The 22,241-nt window shown below is 42.5% G+C and overlaps 1 protein-coding gene across 1 annotated transcript in view; it reads left to right on the top strand.

The window, feature by feature from the left end:
• LOC5580082 overlaps positions 1 to 1,066 on the top strand; it is a 46,202-nt gene extending 45,136 nt beyond the window's left edge. The window contains exon 6 of the mRNA XM_021837381.1: positions 197 to 1,066. Within this exon, the coding sequence (XP_021693073.1) occupies positions 197 to 863 (667 nt within the window). The 3' untranslated portion in view covers positions 864 to 1,066. The remainder of the gene's footprint in view (positions 1 to 196) is intronic.
• The last annotated feature ends 21,175 nt before the right edge of the window (positions 1,067 to 22,241 follow it).

The following is a 22,241-nucleotide window of genomic DNA, read 5'->3' as shown; positions in this document are numbered from 1 at the left end:
TCATTTTCAACTGAGTAGAAATCGGCATCCTGCATCGTAAAATGTTACGAAAATATACAAAAATCCATCACTTCAGATACGTTTGTATGATACTGAACTGATTTTATTTTCTTGGAACGTCTATTTTATCAGGACATTCTAATACTCTTTGGATCAATACTTTAAATCATTAATTTCATAATTCTCTTCCATACAGGGTGATAACGAAAAAACCAAACGAAACCACTACGGCTACAACTTTACCAACAACTGCAATCGTCACACCAGTAGATACAACAACTTCGGTGACAACAACAGTAAATCTTGCGGAAAGTACAACCGACACTGACATACTAACGTTCGCTCCATTGTCCACTAATTCTCCACCCACAAGTATTTCAATAGGTGTTTCAACAACACCACCAACCACCACTCTCCCTAACCTAACCTCAACTGCAGCAACTATTGCATCCGCTGTAACTACCCAATCTCCCACAACAGTTACGCCGTCAATCAATACAACAGCAATCACCACCACCACATCCAACACACCGCCAACCACCTCCAACCCAAACACAACCCTCCAGCAAGCCGACCAACTGCAGGCCAACATAACCCTAGGTCACCTGGGCGGAGGCGGTGGAGGAGCCGGTCCCCTCGAGTACTCCATCATCGGTGCACTGGTGCTCTGTGCAGCATTGACCGTTGCCGCCCTAGTGCTCTACCGCCGGCGACGACATACCACCTCGCTGACCGAAGAACTGCAAGGCATTGTCGCCCGGGTAAGGTCCCATTCGCTCCCGGTGCGCTACGCCCGGTTTCAGGACGAACACAACATGAACGGGGACAACGTGTCCACCATTTCCGACACGGTTACTATTTGAGCGGATGTCATGAAAATCGCACCTCAATTAAATTTCGGGAAAGCTTACCATAGTTGTGAGAAATGTTTTAGTGTAATACAATAGGAATGAACTGTAATTTGTTGTATTTAAATGTTTTATTGTTTCAACGTGATGCTGCGTATATGCGTTTATATGTAATGTAATACAGTTAAGTAAAATTATACCTTAATTTTAATCTGGAAGACTCCCTAACGTTCATTTTGGTCTTGAAGACTGCCTAACGATCAGATGACAATTTTGTCAAATTTTTTTAAATCATGTGTTACTTACATTCTTACTTACTTGCTTACTAACTTATCTGCTTACTTAGGGGTCTATTTTGTAATTCGAGCGAATTCACGTGACTTGTCTGGGCTTCGTAGCCGTGCGGTTAGTGTCATCAAGGTATTTAGCCGCATCGTGCTAAGGAGTGTGGGTTCGATTCCCGCCTCAGGCCGAATAACTTTTCGACAGGAATGTTTTCCGACTGTGCCACTGGGCGTTGCATGCTAGTCCGTTGTTTAGTGTGGTGCTTCCTTCAAAGGGCAAACAGCCCACTGGAAGCATTAACGTGTAGTGTCTTTTTTTTTTTTTTTTGTCTGTAGTCATTGTCGATCAAAGTAAGCATGCATATTTCAGATGTCCACCCGTCGACTCCCATAGTAATCCAGTCACATAGAGTGACAACTGTCGATAAACTCGAGTGACAGAGCCAAGTCGAGCGAAATTTTTGGTCGACAGTGACTCCAGTCGAGTCGTTTTTGATCTACTCGACTTATAAAATAGGGCCCTTAATTACTTAATTTCTTGGTTGCAAAATGGTGAGTCGACAACCAGGAAGGAGCGTACAACATAGTTCTGGTCCTCAAAAGCCCCTACTCTACGCAGCCAGGGGTCGTGAAAAAACAAAATTGAAACAAAATGCTTTATAAACTTCAGCTTTGTAGAAAAAAAAATGCAATTTCCGGCGAAAAAACCTAATTAATCAAAAACAAAAAATGATTCTTTTCATTACAAAATTTGAGTAGTTTTTGTTGAATATCTAATTCAAAACCATTTTTTAGACAAATGTGTTGTATGAACAGTTTGAAAACAACTAAATTTAATTCAAAAACAATTAAAAATAAATGAATCGATTGAATATTTATGAAGTAATGGTCAAACAAATATAATTTTTTTAAGTAAAATAAGGAAAAATTAAAAAAAAATAAATCATTTTTAACTTAGTTTTGATTTTAGACAAATTTGATATTCTACAAAGTTTTCATAAATTTAATTTTAAAGATAATGGTGCAAAAAGTTTTAAAATTCACCTTCACCTTCAAGACGCTTGCGCCACCTCATCATCATTTATTTAGTTAACATCTAAACATCTAAACTGAATCAACAATTTCACGCCACAATACTCGGTTCGTGGCCGAATCTCTGCATCCTCGGTTCTGCCCCACGCTCGCCAAATCGATACGCACTTGATCCGCCCACCTAGCTCGCTGCGCTGTTATTTTTACGGAAAGACGAAACCGCGATGGAATTCGACCTTTAAGTCTTTTTGGCACTGAATGTAATGTGACTGATCAGGTAAAGTATGTCGGAGTCATTTTAGATTCCGAACTATCATGGACACCTCACATGGATTTTAGAGTCAAAAAAGCTTGCATGGCCTTCGGGCAATGGGTAAAACCTGGGCCCTCAAACTCAAGTATATCAAATGGATTTATAAAACAGTTGTTCGACCAATATTAGCAAATAGATGTCTTGTGTGGTGACAAAAGGGCGATGCGAGAACAATCCAATCCAAATAGGGACATCTCCAAAGGACGTGCTTGATGGCGATGTCTGGTGCGTTCTCTACGACGCCCACGGTAGCGCTCGAGGCTCTTTTCGACGTTGTGTCATCTTAAACAAGCTGCACTTTCTTGCTCTTACCGTTTATGGGTACTGGATCTACTGGAGAAAAATCCAGTGAATCGTAGATCTACACACACTTCGTTGTTTCCACTTTTTGTGAACTGGGACAAAATTGTCCTTGCTCCAAGTGATCTCACAATTGCTTGTCATTTTCCTTACAGGACATTTACAACAAAATTCACTTCACGGGAAGAGTGAACGTCTGGCTATTTGGAAAAAAGTATAACAAACTATATAGTATGTTACAATGATAGCTCCCCTCTGATAGCTGATCCTGGTGTATATTCTGTCCAGTTGTTGCGCAAATGCGATTCCAATTACTTGATGAACTTTCGTTAAGTGAAACTGAATTCAGAAACTTGAATCTTCAAGACATTCTGTTATTCGCTGTGGTAATGGCTATAGGCTCTCTTTACGCTTATGCGTTTTACAGTGCCCTTTTTAGGGCGGTGTTTGAACCCATTGTGGTATGGAGCTACATGCTCTTATTTCGCTTATGCGGTCTTCCCTCTTTATTTATTTATTTATTTATTTATTTATTTATTTATTTATTATCGTCAATCAAAGTAGACTACATGTTAACCCTTAAATCTATATACTGCTATATCTTACAGAGTTAAAGTATATTCTTAGGTTACTACGCGACATTGTTAAGTCTATTGTTTCGCAATGTTGATTATATAAACTCATCATTCGGTTTAGAGGAGAAAATTTTGCATAATTAGTACGACGGTGATTAATAAAAAACAAGTTACGATTCCTCAATTGCCGGGAAGGAGTATAAAAATTTAAACTGTTTAATAGGTTAGGAGAATCAATACGATGCGAAACAATATCGTTCACGAATGAAACCATAGCGAATTCGCGGCGCTTTTTCAATGTCTGAATATCAATGAGCATGCATCTTGATTCATAAGATGGAAGAGGGAAGGATGTCCAGCCCAATTTACGAAGAGCATATAACAGAAATTGCTTTTGAACTGATTCAAGACGTTCTTCATGCGTCTTCATAAAAGGAGACCATACAATACTACAATACTCTAATATAGACCTCACGTAAGCGACGTACAAAGTTTTAATAGTGTATGGATCATTAAAGTTAGAACCAAAGCGTTTGATAAAACCAAGCATATTTGTTGCTTTATGTATAATGGTGTTGTAATGATCGATAAAAGTGAGTTTTGAGTTTAAAATTACGCCTAAATCTCTGACCCTATCGCATTTTTCAACGATTTGATTTCCTAAAACTACAGTTGTTTCTTCTGTGTTTCGCTTTCTGCTAAAAGTAATTAAATTACATTTTTTAACATTTAACTGAAGTAGGCTTTTACTACACCATTCATCAAAAATAGATATTTCACTCAGATAGATGTCAATGTCGTTAGCATACTTGATTTCCATGAATAACTTCATATCGTCGGCATAGATAAGAATATTTATATGCTTAAGAATGTAGGAAATATCATTTACATATAATATGAAAAGAAGAGGTCCTAGATGTGAGCCTTGAGGAACTCCTGATGTAACTTGGATAGGATTCGATTTTTTACCATTATATCTCACTATTTGTTGCCGATTTGTTAAATATGATTGTATCCAGTTTAAAGATGGTTTATCAAATCCTATTTTTTCTAACTTGAAGAGTAACATAGAGATATCAATGCGATACCGCTTTTTATAGATTCGTCCCAACTTGTTTCTGTGCCTAATATGATCGAAAAAGATGACGCTAATATGTTTTTATGGATTTGCTTGATTTTTGAAGATCCTCTCATACGATTGAAATTCTGACAATAAACAAGAGCCTCGGAAGCTTTTGGAAGGTCTACATCATGCCTTGCATTATCAGATTCATTTAAGTGTTCATCATTTAAATTTATACAATTCCTATCACAACTCGAATGGTTGCCGCAGTCATTTGAGCCTTCGTCATAGCCTAAATTATTAGCAATACATTCATTGCGTGTTAAGATACTAATATTACCTTCCTCTGTGAAGTGCGTCAATTCTGGCAAAAACACTGGCAGGAGCACCTTCCATTCAAACGTGCTGGTGCGGCATTTGTTCGGTGTGGCGTATTCGGTTGTCTGTCGCTAGGGTACGGGTTCAGCACTTCTCCTCTCTGGAATGCTATGGTTGGACGATACGAAGTGGGAGGTGGTCTCGAAAATCTTTCCTAGTAATTCTCTGTCTAGAAGAGGAGTATTTGTTCTGAAGTCAATATCTCCTGCGGCATTAGTATTGCTACGGTTGTAACAGTTCCTACTGGTATTTCTCTGATGGATGATGGAACATCTGTTGTAGCTCGGCTCATTGTAGTTTCTTCCATTAACGGTGGTTGGACGCGGGTGACTTTTATTCATATATTTACTCCTTGCGGGTTGTTGTGTGTTTTGTGGCAATCTGTTTCGCCTTTTACGTTTTTGCTTGGCCTTTTCAGCCAGTTTTTGCTGCCGCTCGCGATGCATTTTGCGCGCATCATATAAAGTCCAATCGGCCTTCCATATTTTTTTGTCACCTAATAAACGCCATCCTGAAGTATCTTCGGACTTTTCCATTTCAACTTCTAAACTAGGATACGCCTCATGTGTCAACGGTTCAATGCTTTTTGTAGACAATATGTTTGCTGACCATGCTTTCAGCTCGTCGACAATATCCACAAATAAATTTGGGTTCATACTTGCAGACGTTGTGGCGGCCATGTCCAATTGCAGCTGATTTATTTGACATAGATCGTCATTTATGTTCCGCAGCTCAGTGGATACATCGGACTTAAATGATGTTAACGTATTTGTCAAATAATCATTGTTTTTCTGGGCAACTATGTCAAGAACCGTCGTTATGTGATTTTTTATAGTTGCAACGCTTCCAGCCAAGCTACTTGACTTGTTAATAATAGCCAGCTCATTTTTTATTGCAGACATCAGAATCTCAAGTCCTTCAAAAGCTTCGTTGATTATGCTTGGTTTTTCATTATTTAAATTGAAGCGATGCAACACTTCTGTATTAGCATGGAGCTGCTCTGTTAGAAGTTTATGCTCTTCATTCAGCTTTTTTTATGTCCAATTTTGCTTGTACGAGTTCTTGGCAAGACTCACAGCAAGGCAAAACATATGAGGTGAAGTCAATCAATTTTCTATCTTTCCTCCTCAATGAACTCCGCTGCACCGTAACACCGATACACGCGGCGTGGAATTTACGTGGACACCCCGCACATGTCCACAATACCGAGTCGGCAGAAGCGTCCAAAGCACAAATTTCGCAGTTCATGACGTACGCAAAAAATAGAATAAATAAAACAAAATCGAGTCGCGCGCGGGTTTCAGCGAATAAAAAACACGTCTACTTTGATTGACGATTAAGTGACTCCACTCCTATTTCCTCCCATCTTTCCCTTTCCTTCCCCCTCCCATCGGGTAGATGATAAAATAGGCTTAAATATGGCGATGGCACAAATCTCCCAACTGGTGGGGAACGTGCCTTGAAACCGGCCTTCTGATACCACATGCCCAAAAACCAGGAAGATTGAACAATCGAATGCTTAGCTTAACCCATTAACGCCCAGTGATCTATTTTGAGATCAGTAACATTTTTGAATACAGTTAATTTTTTAGACAAAATGGATGGTTGGTATCTTTGGCAAAGTTGTGAAAGACCTTAAGGGCAGTCCAATGACAAGTTTTTTAATTCAGATTTCTTCCACTAGGTTGCGCTGTCAGCATAAAACACATCTGTTTTGTCCCCAGCTCTTATCGGCACCACCACGCTCGTCGTATACTGTAATAAGCGTGGTTTGCAAATCAGAGATTCCTGAACAATTATAGAATGGATCATGTGCCGGAAGTCAGTGTGGATTCCGGGATTCCAGAGTGCAGATTTCAGAATATGTTTTGGGATGCCAATGTGGATCGAGGATTTCCAGTGGTGAATCCTGGGAATCCCGTGAGGATTCTGGGAATCCCGCAAGGATTCTGGGAATCCCGTGTAGATTCTGAGAATATAATGTGGATACTGTGGCAATTTTTCGGATCGCGCACGCTAACTTCGCTTTTGATTATAAAACCGTGTTTATACACTGACGGACGTATCGAGAATGAACGCGGCGCTACTTTTTCCTCACACTTCCTGCTCGACAAAGCTCTGCACGGAAACGGTTTGACGCACAACGATTGCGTTTTGCTTTTCCGACCAAGTTTGCCCCTGTGGGTTTCACATTTTACGTTTGAATGCTATTTGGACCTTTTACACTGCTATAGCTCGTCCATCCTGACCTTTCTGTTGCCCTCGACAGATTGTCTATCGTTTGCGCTCATTCTCGTTCAAAAATAATTACATTTTTCTCTCTTATTTCTAATGTTTACATTTTCGTGTTGTTTACATTTTAGGTCGCTTTTTCTTCATCTAGATACTCCTCATCTACATAACTTCCTATCTCCGACTGATCTAGATACTCAACGTCTTCGTACTCTTCTTCGGAATCTGAAAATTTAGAGATTTCCTCCTCTGGGTTCTTCTGATACAATCGCATGTTACTCGGATCGAAAATACCTTCGAATTTACGATTCGAAACCTGATAACCTTCAATGTCCGAGATTACGTACCGATTACGATCCAATACCTTCTTGACGACGTAGGGCCCTTTAAATTTGGGGTTCAACTTGCTTCTTTCTCCTACTTGCTTAACGGTCCGAACAGAAACGAGATCACCTTCACGATACAGAGTGTCCGTTTTACTCCGCATATCGTACTGGTCTTTGTTGTACTCTTGCAATTTACGGATATTTCACGATGCTGCATCTCTGATTGCAGGCAAATCCCGGTCAAATTTCTCGTTCAACATATCAACGTAAGCCGTAAGATCACCCGGAACATTTCGTTTTTGAACTACACCAAACAACAATCGTGAGGGTACATCACCAATCGATCAGTTAAACGTATTGTTTAGCAAATATTCCGCCTCAACCAATACCGTGTCCCAATCTTGTGAACGTTCTTCGACTAGCTTGCTCAACAACGGGATCAGTGTTCGATTGTATCGCTCAATTTGCCCATTCGCCTGCGGGCACGCGGTTGCTACGAGCTGATGACGTATACCATGATCCTTCACAAACGACGCGAATTGCTTAGAAGTAAACGCTGCCCCCCTGTCGGTTACTAAAACCTCGGGTACCGAATATGCAATGTGAAACGATTTAAGATGCTTCATTACTTCGCGAGAGTTCGTTGCCTTTGTCGCATAAAGCTTCAAAAACTTCGTGAATGCATCTACGATCGCGAGAATATGTACGTTCTTTCCTTTGGTCAATGTTAACGGTCCGAGATGATCTGCGTGAATCGTATGGAATGGAATGCTTATCTTGTCGACGATAAGCAGTGGTCCATCCAACTTCTTCAGCTTCGGATTGAACGCGATACACGTAATACATTTAGAGATATGGTCCTTGAGTTTTGACTGCATTTGCGGAAACCAATACGACCGCTTTATCAGTTCACTTACTTTATCGATACCGAAATGCCCTAAACCATAGTTTCCCAAACTGTGGGTCGCGACCCCCAGGGGGGTCGTGAGCTGGTCTATGGTGGGTCGCGAAAAAATATCTTGATTTGTATTAATTTTCTTATATTTTTTTCTTACATTTTCAAATGTCTCATCAAATCTAGATAAATGGTTTGAAATCGTTCTCATTTATTTATTTCTGCATTTATTTCAGCGTTCCCGACAATCATTAGGTACTGATGATCAAGATACTTGATTTGGCATTTGAAATTTTCTTTCAGATGTCGATTTTTTTTGGTAAAAAACAAACCTTATTTCTCATATCGGAAAAGCTTTACTTGAATCTGGTGAGCTGTTTCACATCAACGTTACTAGACAAGGAGTTTTGGCAGATGTCGAAATTTACATACTACATTTCTGTGTCAAACTTCTGAAACATATACTCAACTTGGTCAAGAATGAAATTTGAATTATTTTTGTTCAAAGAGGTAAATCATAAATACTGGCAGTTCAGTGATTTTTAATTATAAAGAGATCTCTCAATGCTCAAATTTTTGACTCAGAAAAAATTGCTCAATTGTTTTGATTGTTATTGTTGATAAACCAAAAAAACGCACAAATAATTACATTCCAGTTGAGAAATCAAAAAACTTTTTTTCGTGATTCCTGAATTTCTATGTAAAATCCATTGATGGAGAGCCAGATCTTATTCTTGGCACTTTTGATTCCCTTAAATTTGGCCATAATATGCATCGTATTAAAGTGTTTCTAAACGATAATTTTCAGAAAATTGGTCCTAGAAAAACCGCCCATTCCAAAGTGCACAAGTAGCTCTGCACTATACTTCCATCAAAAAAGCGTTGTGGTGAAATATAATATTGCGAATTGAACAATATTGTTTGAACGAGAAGTGACATTGAAATGTTAGCAAAATCGTAAAGTCTGTCATAAACGCGCTTGGTGCATGTCCGTGATCAAATAATGTATCCGGCAAAGAATGTTTTAGTGGAAAACAAATCCCTAAATTTTGTTCATTTGGTGGGTCGCGAGGAATATGCCAGACGGCTAGGTGGGTCGCTTACTCGAAAAGTTTGGGAACCTATGCCCTAAACCATTGTGATATTTGAACATCACCGACTGCTCCATACTAACAGGAACATACAATAGAAGACGGTCTTTGTATTTCCGGAACAACAGATTATCCCTGACTTCATAGAACTTGCTTTCACGATTTTCTAAATCAGCTTTTATTCTGACAATGTTTGAGTCCCGTATCTGGTTAACATAGAGCGCATTATCAAATATGGAATCCGTTTCGCGATCGATAGCGTAGCAATGCATTCGAGATAATGCATCCACATGCTGCATCTTCGTACCGGCGCGATGTTCAATTTCAAAATCGAATTGATCTAAATACAAAGCCCATCGCGCAATTTTCGGGTTGACATCTTTCTTCGCCAATGTCGCTTTTAACGAATTGCAGTCCGTTACGATCTTGAACGGAATGCCGAAAAGATAAACGCGGAACCGTTTAACGTCGTACACGATGGCCAATGTTTCGAGTTCAAACGAGTGTAAAACCGACTCTGCCGCAGTCGTTTTACGCGAATAGAACATTACCGGATGGAATTCATTATCGATCAATTGTCGCTGCATTAGTATTCCACCGAAACCGCTAGCTGACGCGTCAGTATGCAGCTGTGTTTCCAACGCCGGCGAGTAGATGCTCAAAACGGGTTTTGAAATTAGAGCGTCTTTCAACTTCTCAAACGCTTCGTAATGTTGCGACTCGAACTTAAAGTTCTTATCGTGACTGTTCACCAGTTCATACAGCGGATTCGCGATCTGATTATACCGATAGATGAACTTTCGAAAGTAGCTCATTAAACCGAGAAATCTTTGCAATGCTTTTTCGCTTGTCGGTACCGGAAACTTCTCGACGTTTTCGATATGCATATTACACGGCCGGATTTGATTGAAAGTTACCTCATAACCAAGAAATACAACGTTCAACTTCAAAAAAGAGCACTTTTTAATGTTCAACTGAATGTGATTATCGGATAACACACGGAAAAGCCTCTTCAGTAAATCTAAATGCTCTTCAATAGTCTCCGAGCTTGCCATAATATCATCGATAAAAACTACTACTTCATCACTTTTTATGAACGGGTCCAAAACTTTGGAAACGTATCGCGAAAATATGGCAGGCGAGTTCGCGTAACCGAACGGTAGTTTGTTGAACTCATATTGACCGCTTTCCGTTATGAACGACGTGTATTTTCTCGAGTCCTCCTCGATATCGACATGATAGAAGCCGTTTTTCCTATCAAGCGAGGAAAATACTTTCGACCTTGAAGCTTACTAATCTGATCTTCAATTATTGGGAGCGGAAAATGGTTACGTTCGACAAGTTTGTTCAACGGTTTATAGTTGACGCAGAGACGATACTCTCCATTCTTCTTTCGCGTTAACACTACCCGACTGGTGTAAGGCGATTCACTCTCACGAATAATATCCTTTGCTAGTAAATCCTCTATGATTTTGTTTTGTTCCTTTCGCTCGTACTCGCTTAATCGTTGAGGAGTTGAATTTAAATATCGGTTATCCTTGAGCTTTATCTCAACACAGTGTTTCACTAACGGTTCGTTCGGTTTCTCGCGAGACAAGTACTCAGTTTCGAAAAGTTTACACACTGTACCGCTTAACGATCTGGTTTCATCTGAGTCACCCACATCAAGAGTGCAGTTTGCGTTCACGAACAACGATTCGTTTTCGCCGTCAAAAACATCTTGCATCGCTTCAATATCAAAGCTTGCTTTAACACTTCGATCGCGCTCAAATATCAAACCACGAATATCGAATAATCTTCGAAAAACTTTCGACCCAAGATCATGCCCATTTTCATCGTATTGTTAGCGACCACAGTTAGATTAGCTACAAAAACATCTGATCGAATCTTCGCTCTCGTCGAGTATGACCCTACTATTTCAATTTGCGAATCGTTCGCCCCTACTAGAGCCTCATTATTATCTTTGCAATACGTTTGCTTGTCTGGGAAACAACTAGTTTTGATAAGACTCACCGGGCATCCGGAATCCGCAAGCGCTTCGATCGTCTGCAGCTGGTCTCCAATATCAAGCTCCACTGGGACCAACGACTGACAATCAACCTCCAAAAACTTTCCAACGCCACCGTTGTCGCCACTGCTCCCGGTCGCAATTAGGTACACCTGGTTGCTGGTACTCACCGACGGCTTCGGTACAGCTACTTCGCCGCTAGATCTTGCATTCGGTTCACCTCGTCGCTTGTAACACGTCTCCTCACCATGACCCACTTTGTAGCACACCGAGCACCGGGGCCGCCGCTGGGGCTGCGGACAATTTATCGATATATGTCCGGAACCGTGGCAGTTGAAACATTCATCCTTCGAGTTCCGTTTCGGATGTCCATCGCCGTCGTTGCTTGAACGGGAATCTTCGTGTTGCTTCTTGCTACCTCCCGTCACTGTAGCAGCCTTGGCAAAGTTTACCTTCGTTGTATAACTCCGCCGCTTGCACATCTCCTGGTTCGACTCGCAGTAACGAATGTGTTCGAGCAGCTCGTAGATGGTTGCGTACTTCCGTGTAGCGATGCTCCCATACAGCGGATCAAATGACAGACCGCTGATGATGTATTTGATGATGGCTGAGTTACTCAACTTTCCGTTTTGTCCGATGGCATTCATCCTGAACACAAAGTTGTCGTACGACTCCTTTCCATCCTTCACGCACTTCGCCATTCGTCGGTGCACATCGGCCTCGTCTTCGTAATCCGGGAAAGCAACACAAATCTTCGCCTTGAAATCGTCCCACGCCAGAATCGATGGCCGCTCGCCGAGATACCACTGGTACGCCGCACCCGAAAGTCGGCACGATGCGTACAACAATGTCGTTTTAGATGACCACGAATACATACCACGATAGTGGTCGATTGTTTGGAGCCAATCCGAGACTCCGCCGCCCTCCTTGAATAATGGAATTAGCTGCTTCAGCTCCTCCGGATGAAAACATCGCTCGAAACCTACGGCTGCACGAGATGGCAGCAGCACGTTGCCGTCATTTGTTTCTTCTTCCGCAATCTGCTCCTTCGCTGTCTCTTCTTCCTCCCTGCTCTCGTCGTCGTCCTCCTCCGGCCCAAGAGACTTTCGGCCAACCTTTCGCCGCGGCATTTTCGCTTGCTCGCTGGAAGGTCCAAAATCGCTGTCTCCGGACGGGGCTGGTATTACGCCTCCCGTTTTCACTGGTCGGCACTAACTTCACACGCGTTTTTCGATGGATTCGTTTCGACGCTTGAATCCGGGTTTTTCGTACCCAACAACTCGATACTCGCAAACACGATTTGTCGCACTTTTCAGGTCAGCCGGAACGCGAAAACTTTTCGGACTAGGGCTGATCCCACTTCTGAAAAAAGTTGTGGCAATTTTTCGGATCGCGCACGCTAACTTCGCTTTTGATTATAAAACCGTATTTATACACTGACGGACGTATCGAGAATGAACGCGGCGCTACTTTTTCCTCACACTTCCTGCTCGACAAAGCTCTGCACGGAAACGGTTTGACGCACTACGATTGCGTTTTGCTTTTCCGACCAAGTTTGCCCCTGTGGGTTTCACATTTTACGTTTGAATGCTATTTGGACCTTTTACACTGCTATAATACTGGGAATCCAGTGTGGATTCTGGGATTGCAATGTGGATCATAGGGTTTCAGTGTGAATCCTGGGAATTCAGTGTGGATTGTTGTATTGTTATGTATATCCTGGGACTGTTGTTCAGATCATAGTGTGTCAGTGTGGATCTTGGTATTCCATTGTGTATATTGAAATTCCAGTTTGAATCCTGGGATTGCTACATGGTTCGTGTAATTCTAATGTGAAACCTGAAATTTCAATGAGGACCTTAGGGTTTCAGTATCTTGCGTATGGATCTTGCGATTTTAGTGTGAACCGCAGGATTAGAACATGGGTCCTTGTTTTCTAATGTGAATGCTGGGTGCCAATTTTTGGATTTCAGTGTAGATATTTGAGCCCCAGTGAGTATTTTGCATTTCCATTGTAGATCCTTGGAATTCACTAAAGATCCTGTATTCTAGTATGGATTTCAGATGCGGATCCTAGGATTTTAGTGCGATATGGGGATACCTGTGGAGAGTTTGAGTTTCCAGTGTGGATCCTTCAATTCCAGTGTGGATCCTGAATTCCAGCATAGATCATGGATTTTCAATGCCGATTTTGAGATTCTAGTGTAGATGCTTGTAAGGATTCTGGCATTTCAGTGGGAATTGTTAGATGGTAAACAAAATTTTGGTTTACAAACAACAAGTGTTAGTTTCGAAACAACAAAAATTTTAGTTTGAATTTCAACCATTTTTTTTTGTTGTTTCAAACTAGCTTGTTTTTTCTCCATGATGTGTATGAATGTATGTATGTTTGAATGTGCAAACTAGTATGTGTTGTGCATGTACGTGTATGTTCTTGTGTGTGCTATGTACACATGCACATTCAGCATCATTTTGTGATGTAGTTTTCAAATAAACCTCTTTTTGTTATTTATTTGAATGCACCATACTAGGGCTGTGCAAATATCGATATTATCGATATTATCGGCTCGATTTTATCGATACGATATCCGATATTTGCCGACGCGATATTTTCCGATATCGATAAAACTATTGTCCGTCCGATAATTAGGACAACACTCAATGATTTTGTTAAAACTAGTTTAACGAAATTTTCGGGTATTGGTTCGATACCGATAATGTCAAATCCGATATATCGCCGATACCGATATTTAATCAATTGGATATCGCCGATACCGATATATCGTCCTTGTGCACAGCCCTACACCATACCACCTTCAAACATTTGTGAAAATAATCAAAGATTTTTCTTTTTTCAATATTTTGCGTACATATGACCCACTGTGTACTGTAACAAAATGTGACCGTAGATTTTCATTTAAATGACGGCTTTAGCATTCTCTTATCATATTGCGATACTCCAGAAAGAATCAGGTGATTACTACAAATGTGAAATAATTCGGGCGTTAATGGGTTAAGCATGATTGACCGCCCGCAGTTGCTACTCCGTTGTTGCAAGAACAGCTGTACTTACACACAGACACTACTCAGGATCAGTATCACCCTCATTGTGTAAATACTGGTGCTCTGATTATTATAACAAACAATACCGGCGCCAGCTGGGCCAAATGCAGGTCAATTTGGGGATGGGAGGAAAATGTTGACGTGTTACTTGCTTTATAGAAGCCGAGGAGTCCTCTGCACTTCCACAAGAAAACACTGGGAGTTTGGATATGGGAAAGGATTCGTCTCGGTAAACGATAAATATGTAGTTTGAAATGAATACGTTAGCATACACACGGAAGAGCAATACCGATAAAGCGATTGCTAAGAGAACAAGACACGGTCTGGATTCCATCACTCGCCCACAAAGGAGCCTGCAACAGATTCAATGGATCAAACACTACTCCAAGATCTTATAAGAACCAAATAAAAAAGCATTAACAAAAAAAACTAAGAAATAATAATTATTATTTAAATTTCTCACAATCAGATAATCCGACCAGACACTCCCTAGAGATATTTTCAAATGAACCATCGAATGCTTAGCTTTGGTACATAAACTAAAATGCCCCACTATACGGGTTTCACCAGTGGTCATTCCTGAGTTATTTCAATGGTCAATATTAACCAGAGTGGTGATTCACTCATTATTGTATGACATGGGTCACGTGCTCAATAAACCAGGAAGATTGAGAGGTAGAAGGCCTAGTTTAGGTGCAAAAACTATTTTTCTCACCATAAGGGATTCTCCGGTGGCCATTCCTGGGTTATTTCAGAAGCCACAAAAGACTGGTCATTCACTAATCACAAAAACTTAAAAAGATTGAGCCCTCGAGTGGCTTGTTTTGATACAAAAACTAATGTGTCCCATCATGAGGGTTTCTTTGATGATAATTCCTAAGTTATTTTAGTGGCTGCAAAGGACCAGACTGGCCATCTATTCATTATTGTGTGAGATGTGTGTCACTTGCCCAAAAAATAGGAAAATTGAGCCGTCAAATGCCTCGCTTTGGTGCTAAAACTAAAATGACCCACAAAACGGATTTATCCGGTGGTCATTCCTGGGTGATTTCAATGGCCACAAAGAATCAAAGTGGTTGTTCTTCGGATAGTTCAGGGACGAAAAGCAAGTGGACTGTATTTTAAGAATTTTATTTAACGAAAACAAACACGTCTTAACTCGACAGAATTTTCTACTTTTAAGATTTCCTTTTTCCTATCTCCTTCCTACTTCCGTTCGCATCGCGCCAAATCTCCACAAACCTTTGCTTTCTACACCTTCTGTCGTCTGCGCTAGTAGCACACACAGCAAAAAATATACATTTGATTCTGTTTTACACTCTAACAAAAGTTGATTCAAAAATGAGCATTTAATAATAATTCTTTCCACTTTTAGTGTAACATACTCCCCCGGGTGAGGCGAAGGTCTCACTACTCCTTGGGCTCTGCTCGATCCGTGCAGTCATCGATGGGAAGCACAGCGATCTGGGTCGTCGGTCGCTTGTAGATGCTGTTGCTAGTGCGGACCGTAACCACACGTACAACTCCGTCCTTACCTGGATGCGTTTCAATAATGCGACCTAACTTCCAAGTCTTGGGTGGCATGTTGTCCTCCTTCATGATCACCAGCAATCCAGTTCGCAGCAACATAGGGTCCTTGTACCATTTGCTGCGCTTCTGAAGACCCGTCACGTATTCATTTGACCACCGTTGCCAAAAATGCTGCATTCGTTTTTGGACCAGCTGGTATCGTGACAAGCTCGTCTCCTTCAAATCATCGTACAGTGGTTCTGCTACAGCCGTCAGTTCCCGTCCGACTAGAAAGTGTCCTGGGCTCAGCGCTTCGTAATCGAAGGGATCATCTGTTAGCTGCACAAGCGGTCTCGAGTTCAAAACACCTTCTATTTGGATCAATAAAGTGTTCAACTCTTCATAGGTCAGGTAGCTTTCGTTTAGAGTCTTGCACAGATGGGACTTCATGCATTTGACATTGGCTTCCCAAATGCCTCCCTGGTGTGGAGCCTTGGGAGGGTTGAACCTCCATTTGATTCCTCTGGGCTGGCAGAACTCGTTCACTTTATCGGCCAGCACCTGAGACTGTAACAGGTTCAACATTTCGGAAAGTTCTCGGTCTGCTCCCCGAAAATTAGTTCCGTTGTCGGAGAACAGCTCAGATGGATTTCCTCGTCGATTAGCAAATCGATGAAGTGCTGCCAGGAAACCATCAGTCGTCAAAGAGCTCACCAGTTCGAGATGTATGGATTTGGTTGACATACATACGAAAAGACACACGTACACCTTCACCTTAGCTCTCATCCGTCCAACCTTAATGAAGAATGGTCCTGCGAAATCAATTCCAGTCCTGGCGAAAGGTTGGGCAGCAGTCACTCGGCAGCTCGGAAGATCGCCCATATACTGCTGTACGTCTCTGGGGTTTGTCCGGAAGCAAACTACACATTTCCTCAGGACTCGATGAATAGTTCGCTTCGCGTTCACTGGCCAAAATTTCTGTCGGACCACCGCAAGTAGTCCATTCAAACCGACATGAAGATGCTCACGATGCAACGCTTCTATTAGCACCTCCGTGAAGTGGTTATTCTCCGGCAAAATCATCGGGTGCTTCTGGTCTTTCGGCAGGTCGGAGTTCCTTATGCGACCGCCAACTCGCAGCAGCCTTTCGTTGTCGTCGTAGATTGGGTTCAAATTGCGCAGTTTTCCCTTCACTGATTGATTCGCTTGGATACAACTGATTTCTTCCTTATAGACCACCAGCTGGACAATGGTCACCATCGCCTTCTGTGCTTCGGTGTAGTCTTCACTATTCAGTGCACCACTTCTGCGCGTCGTCTTGTTTCCCTTCAAGCGGCAGTTGTGTAGGAAACGAACCACGTACCCGAAAATACGCTGCAGCTTTCGATAACTGCTGAACTTCAGGATCACTTCGTACGGCTGAAGTTGTTTCTTCGGTATTACAGAATCACGTTCCGGTACCAAAGTCGTCACAATTTGGTGGGCATATTCTTCCGGTTCCACCACACCACATTCATCGTCTTCAACAACAGGAATCACACTTGGGCCAAACCACCATTCTTCACACCGTATTAAATCCTCAGGGAATACACCACGTGACACCAAATCCGCTGGGTTGTGCTGAGTCGAAATATAGTGCCACGTGTGCCACGCAAAAAGTTTTCTTATTTTCACTACGCGGTTTTGTACGAACACTGGGGTATTTGGCTTCATTTGTTTCAACCAGTTCAACACTATTTTCGAGTCCGACCAAAGCACCACCTTTGCGGTTGTTAATGCTAAGGTTTCGCGCACTTTATCTACTTGTTCAGCCAGCAGCAACGCAGCGCATAACTCTAGCCTCGGGATCGTCATCTCATCAGGGGTTGCGTCCACCTTGATGTCTCGTTGTAGTTCTTTCATTGGGGCAACTCGTGACTTGCCACAAATCAGTCGAACTTCTGCAGCACCATCACTCTTAACGCTTCTCATATAGATGCAACATCCGTACGCCACCTTGGAAGCGTCAGCAAATCCATGCAGCTCCACAGCAACCGTATCGTCAATAGTAATCCGCCGATCGATCCGGAGGGAATTCAAACAGCAAAGCTCGGATCTGAATCGGTTCCATATACGAAATTGCTCCTTTGGAATCGCATCATCCCATCCTACGTTCTGTTGCCATAGCTGTTGCATTACCAGTTTGGCGATGAGTACCACCGGTGCTAGTAAGCCATGAGGATCGAACAGTTTTGACATATCGGACAGCACTGACCTCTTCGTGGGAAATTCAGAGCCATCTCTAATTGGCTTCACGTGGAACAGGAATTCATCGCTGGAGGGATCCCAAAGAATGCCAAGAGTTTTTATCACTCCGTTGATCTCGCAGTCCTCGAAGTTCATCTGCTTCTCCCTGGCATCTGCTGGAATGTCCTCAAGTAACGCCTCATCATTCGCACACCATTTGTGAAGCTGGAAACCACCTCTATCCAATAGTGCGATCAAATCTCGCTGGAGCTGCCTAGCATCGCTAAGCGTGTCAGCACCAGTCATCACATCATCGACGTAAAAGCATTTCTCAACTGCCTCGCTCGCCGCTGGGAAATCTTCTTGCTCGTCTCTAGCCAACTGGACAACCGATCGTGTCGCCAGGAAAGGCGCTGCAGCTGTACCGTAAGTAACAGTATTTAACTCCAACTCCTTCATTGGCTGATTTTTATCTTCTCTCCACAGAATTCGCTGATACTTTCGATGAGCCTCGTGAACCATCACCTGCCGATACATTTTCGGGATGTCGGCGGTGAAAACGAATTTATGCAAGCGAAATCTCAATATCACATTGAAGAGTGACTCTTGCACTGTGGGCCCAATCTCCATCACATCGTTCAACGACAAATCTGAACTGCTCTTCGCCGAAGCGTCGAACACCACTCTCAGCTTGGTAGTTGAGCTGTCCGGTTTAATCACGCAGTGGTGTGGAAGATAGTAGACAGACTCAGGCCTATCGCATTCGGGATCCGTCACAACTCGGCAATGGCCAAGTGCCAGATACTCGCTGATGAAATCAATATACATTTGCTTCAACTCCGGCTGACCTTCTAAGCGACGCTCCAAGGATAAAAATCGCCGCAGAGCCTGGTTCCGGGATTCTCCGAGCTCTCCAACATTATCGCGGAATGGCAGCATTACCACGTAACGGCCATCCTTGGTTCTACTGTGCGTCTCCTGGAAACTCAATTCACATTTATCGTCTGGCTTAGGCGACGCATCACCTCCAAACTCGTCGATTGTCCAAAACCGCCGCAGCAGTTGGCACAGTTGCTCGTCGGTTTCCCCCGATGTTCCAGCTTGACACACCTTCACGGTTCCGATCACCGCAGAGTCGGACACCGGTCCAGAAACGAGCCATCCAAGCTGACTCTCCTGCAACAATGGTAGATTCGGGGCCAATTTGATCTTACCTTTTTGCAGCACTTCGAAAAACAGCTCCGCACCGAGTAGCATGTCAATGCGACCTGGTTCGTAGAAATGCGGATCTGCTAGTTCCACCGACTTGGGAATCTGCCAGCTGTGTGGGTCGATCTTAGAAGCCGGCAATGCACCGGTCACTCGGGGCACAACTAGATAATCCAACGATGATTGGAAACCAGTTGTTCTTGATGCCACTCTAGCGTTCACTCTGTACTTCACGACAGTCTTCATCCCATTCACTCCATCGATTGGGATGTTGGCACCCTCCTTTCGCAGCCGCAACAATTCCGCCATTCTGGTTGACATGAAGTTTGCCATCGCTCCGGAATCCAGCAGCACACGGCACTTATGCGCAACTTCGTTGGAATCATACACCTTCACGATAGCTGTCGCCAACAAAATCTGCTTCGGCTGCATTGGCTCGATTGGAATCGTACACTTTGCTGCTGTCAGTGGATGGGAGGAACTCGTTGCTTGCTCTGCCGCAGGTGGCTGAGGGAATTCAACTGCAACAGGCTTCTTCTCTTCCGGATGCATCAGTGCATGATGTTTCTTCGAGCAAGTTGGACACGTTTTACCGCTCTTGCAGGCTACCGTTCGATGTCCTCGTAGCAGGCAGCTGAAGCATAATCCCAGCTGCCTCGCCTTCATATACCGCTCGTCAACATTCAACCTTTTGAACGCTCCACATGCATCAATCGAATGAGTACTTCCGCACACGGGACATCCATCGGTCGTCTTCGAAATCATCACAGTGTGCGTCTTACTGGTAATGATAGATGGCTGGGTCTTCATCGGCACGATCTTGCTCTTGATTGGCATGACATTTTGTTCACACCGCTCCAGAACACACTATGGGCGGTTTCCATACAGCCTGGCGGCCAAAAATATTTTTTCCATCTCATGTCGTATTTATGAGTTTTATGATACAAATTTGATGTTTTATTTTCAAAAACAAGTTTTCGAGACTAACTTTTGAATAGGGCCTATAGCGAAATATTAAACTTTGTTACTTATAATGCACATAAGCCATTTATGCGATTAACGTTGTGCAAACCATTATAAATATTAAAACTTCCAAAGAAATGATGATTTGAATGATTTAGCGAAATTCAGTTATTTTCTGAATTAGTTTTTAGCTGTTTTCAATAGAAAATGGTTAAAAATATTGGAAAAATTCAAAATGCCTTAAATTAAAAACGTGCAAATTTGTGCAGCTAAATTCTTCACGATCCTTTAGTTCACATCTCAAAGTACCCTTGGAACTGAATTTAAGCCTGGGACAACTTGGGACAAAAAAGTACTCGATGTGTTAACTACAAGCTTATTCGATTTTTTAACCGCTTTATAAAAAAACATCATAAAAGCCACTATTTTGAAGCTTTTTTTTATTATTTTTTATTGTTTCTAGGAAGCCTTTTTTGTAAGCTTTCAAATGGTTTAAAAACATTTTACGTAAGTATTATAGAAAAAAAGTTATATTCATTTGAGTAAACCATAGTTTTTGTTAATAAAAACAAGTTTTTCTCCATTGGCTCAACTTTGGCACCTCATATCTGAGTGTGCAATGCAAATCAGGCCCTAATATTTTGGGGATTTCTTAGCAGACATGTTTACAATGAGATGGCGAACAAGAATTGAAATTTGGGGCACATCACTTTTTTGATTATTGGCCACCTGATAAGCCATAGTGGAACATGGCAATGCTTTCGCAGGAATGCAATCGTGTCCTTATACACAGGTAACTTACCGTGTTCACAAGATGCTTCCCAGCTTCTTCGGGTACTCGGATCCAACTTCGACGCTAGCAACGTGATAACGATAGCTTCAGACATCTTGTCCATCTTGAGCTTGTGGAACTCCAGGGACTCCACACGCTTCGTACAGTCGTCGATCAACGTTCGAAGTTCGACTGACGACTCCTTGGCCATCTGCTTCAAATTCAGCAACCTTGTCACGTGGCCATGAATCACCATCGAGAGGTTCTCGTAACGTTCGACCAGAATTCTCCATGCACCGTCGTAGTTGTTGTCGTTGAGGGTCTGCTCATCGATTGCCCCCTTCGCTTCTCCGACCAACGCCTTATCCAAATAATGGAGTTTCGTCGCCGGGGAATCCTGGGTGCACCGGTCGACAATATCGCAAAATCGCGCCTTGAACTTGTGCCAGTGCTCGTATTTGCCGTCGAATGTTGGCAATGGTATTTGCTGCAACAACAACGATGGTGGCATTCTATACGGCACGACACTTTCTGGTACGCCACTGGATCCAGCACGATCTTCGATTGCCACAGTATTACGTTGGAACTTCACAGCCAGCAGCTGCTTCTCTCGCTCCAACGCTGCCTCGTTCGCAATGGCCTTCTCGATGTCTTCGTAGTGCTGTATCATCTCACAGAGGGAAATTCGGACAAACTCGTACAGCTCTTCAAATTCGACGAATTTTGGCTCGAATTCTTCTCTCCTCTGTGGATCGGTGAGGTAAATACGATTCTGAAAATTGTTGTATTCCTCATAAGAAGAATCAACCGTCTTCAGATACAGCTTCAAGCCATGATGCGTGAACTTTTCAGGATCCTGTTCTGCATTCAAAATGGCCGACTTTATTCGCTCCACTTTCGACCTTGCAGCGTGGCAACACTGCTCTAACGCAACAACACTTTCCGCCATTTTCTTCTCTTTCTGCCGCTGTTCGGCTTCCTCTTTCTGCTCACGCACACTACGAAGCACACTGAATTCACCGGTCGGGGTTGAAAATGGCGTCGACGGAAACAACACTTTCTTCTCTTTACCAGAACGCAAAAACATTACATGTGAATAGTTCTTTTAGTTCTTTTTCTCACTACCGCACAATTTTCACGCTCTTCTTCTTCGT

Source organism: Aedes aegypti, chromosome 1 (assembly GCF_002204515.2).
Source record: "Aedes aegypti strain LVP_AGWG chromosome 1, AaegL5.0 Primary Assembly, whole genome shotgun sequence".
NCBI lineage: Eukaryota > Metazoa > Arthropoda > Insecta > Diptera > Culicidae > Aedes > Aedes aegypti.
Note: the sequence above shows the minus strand (reverse complement) of the source record. Positions and strands in the feature narration are given on the sequence as shown.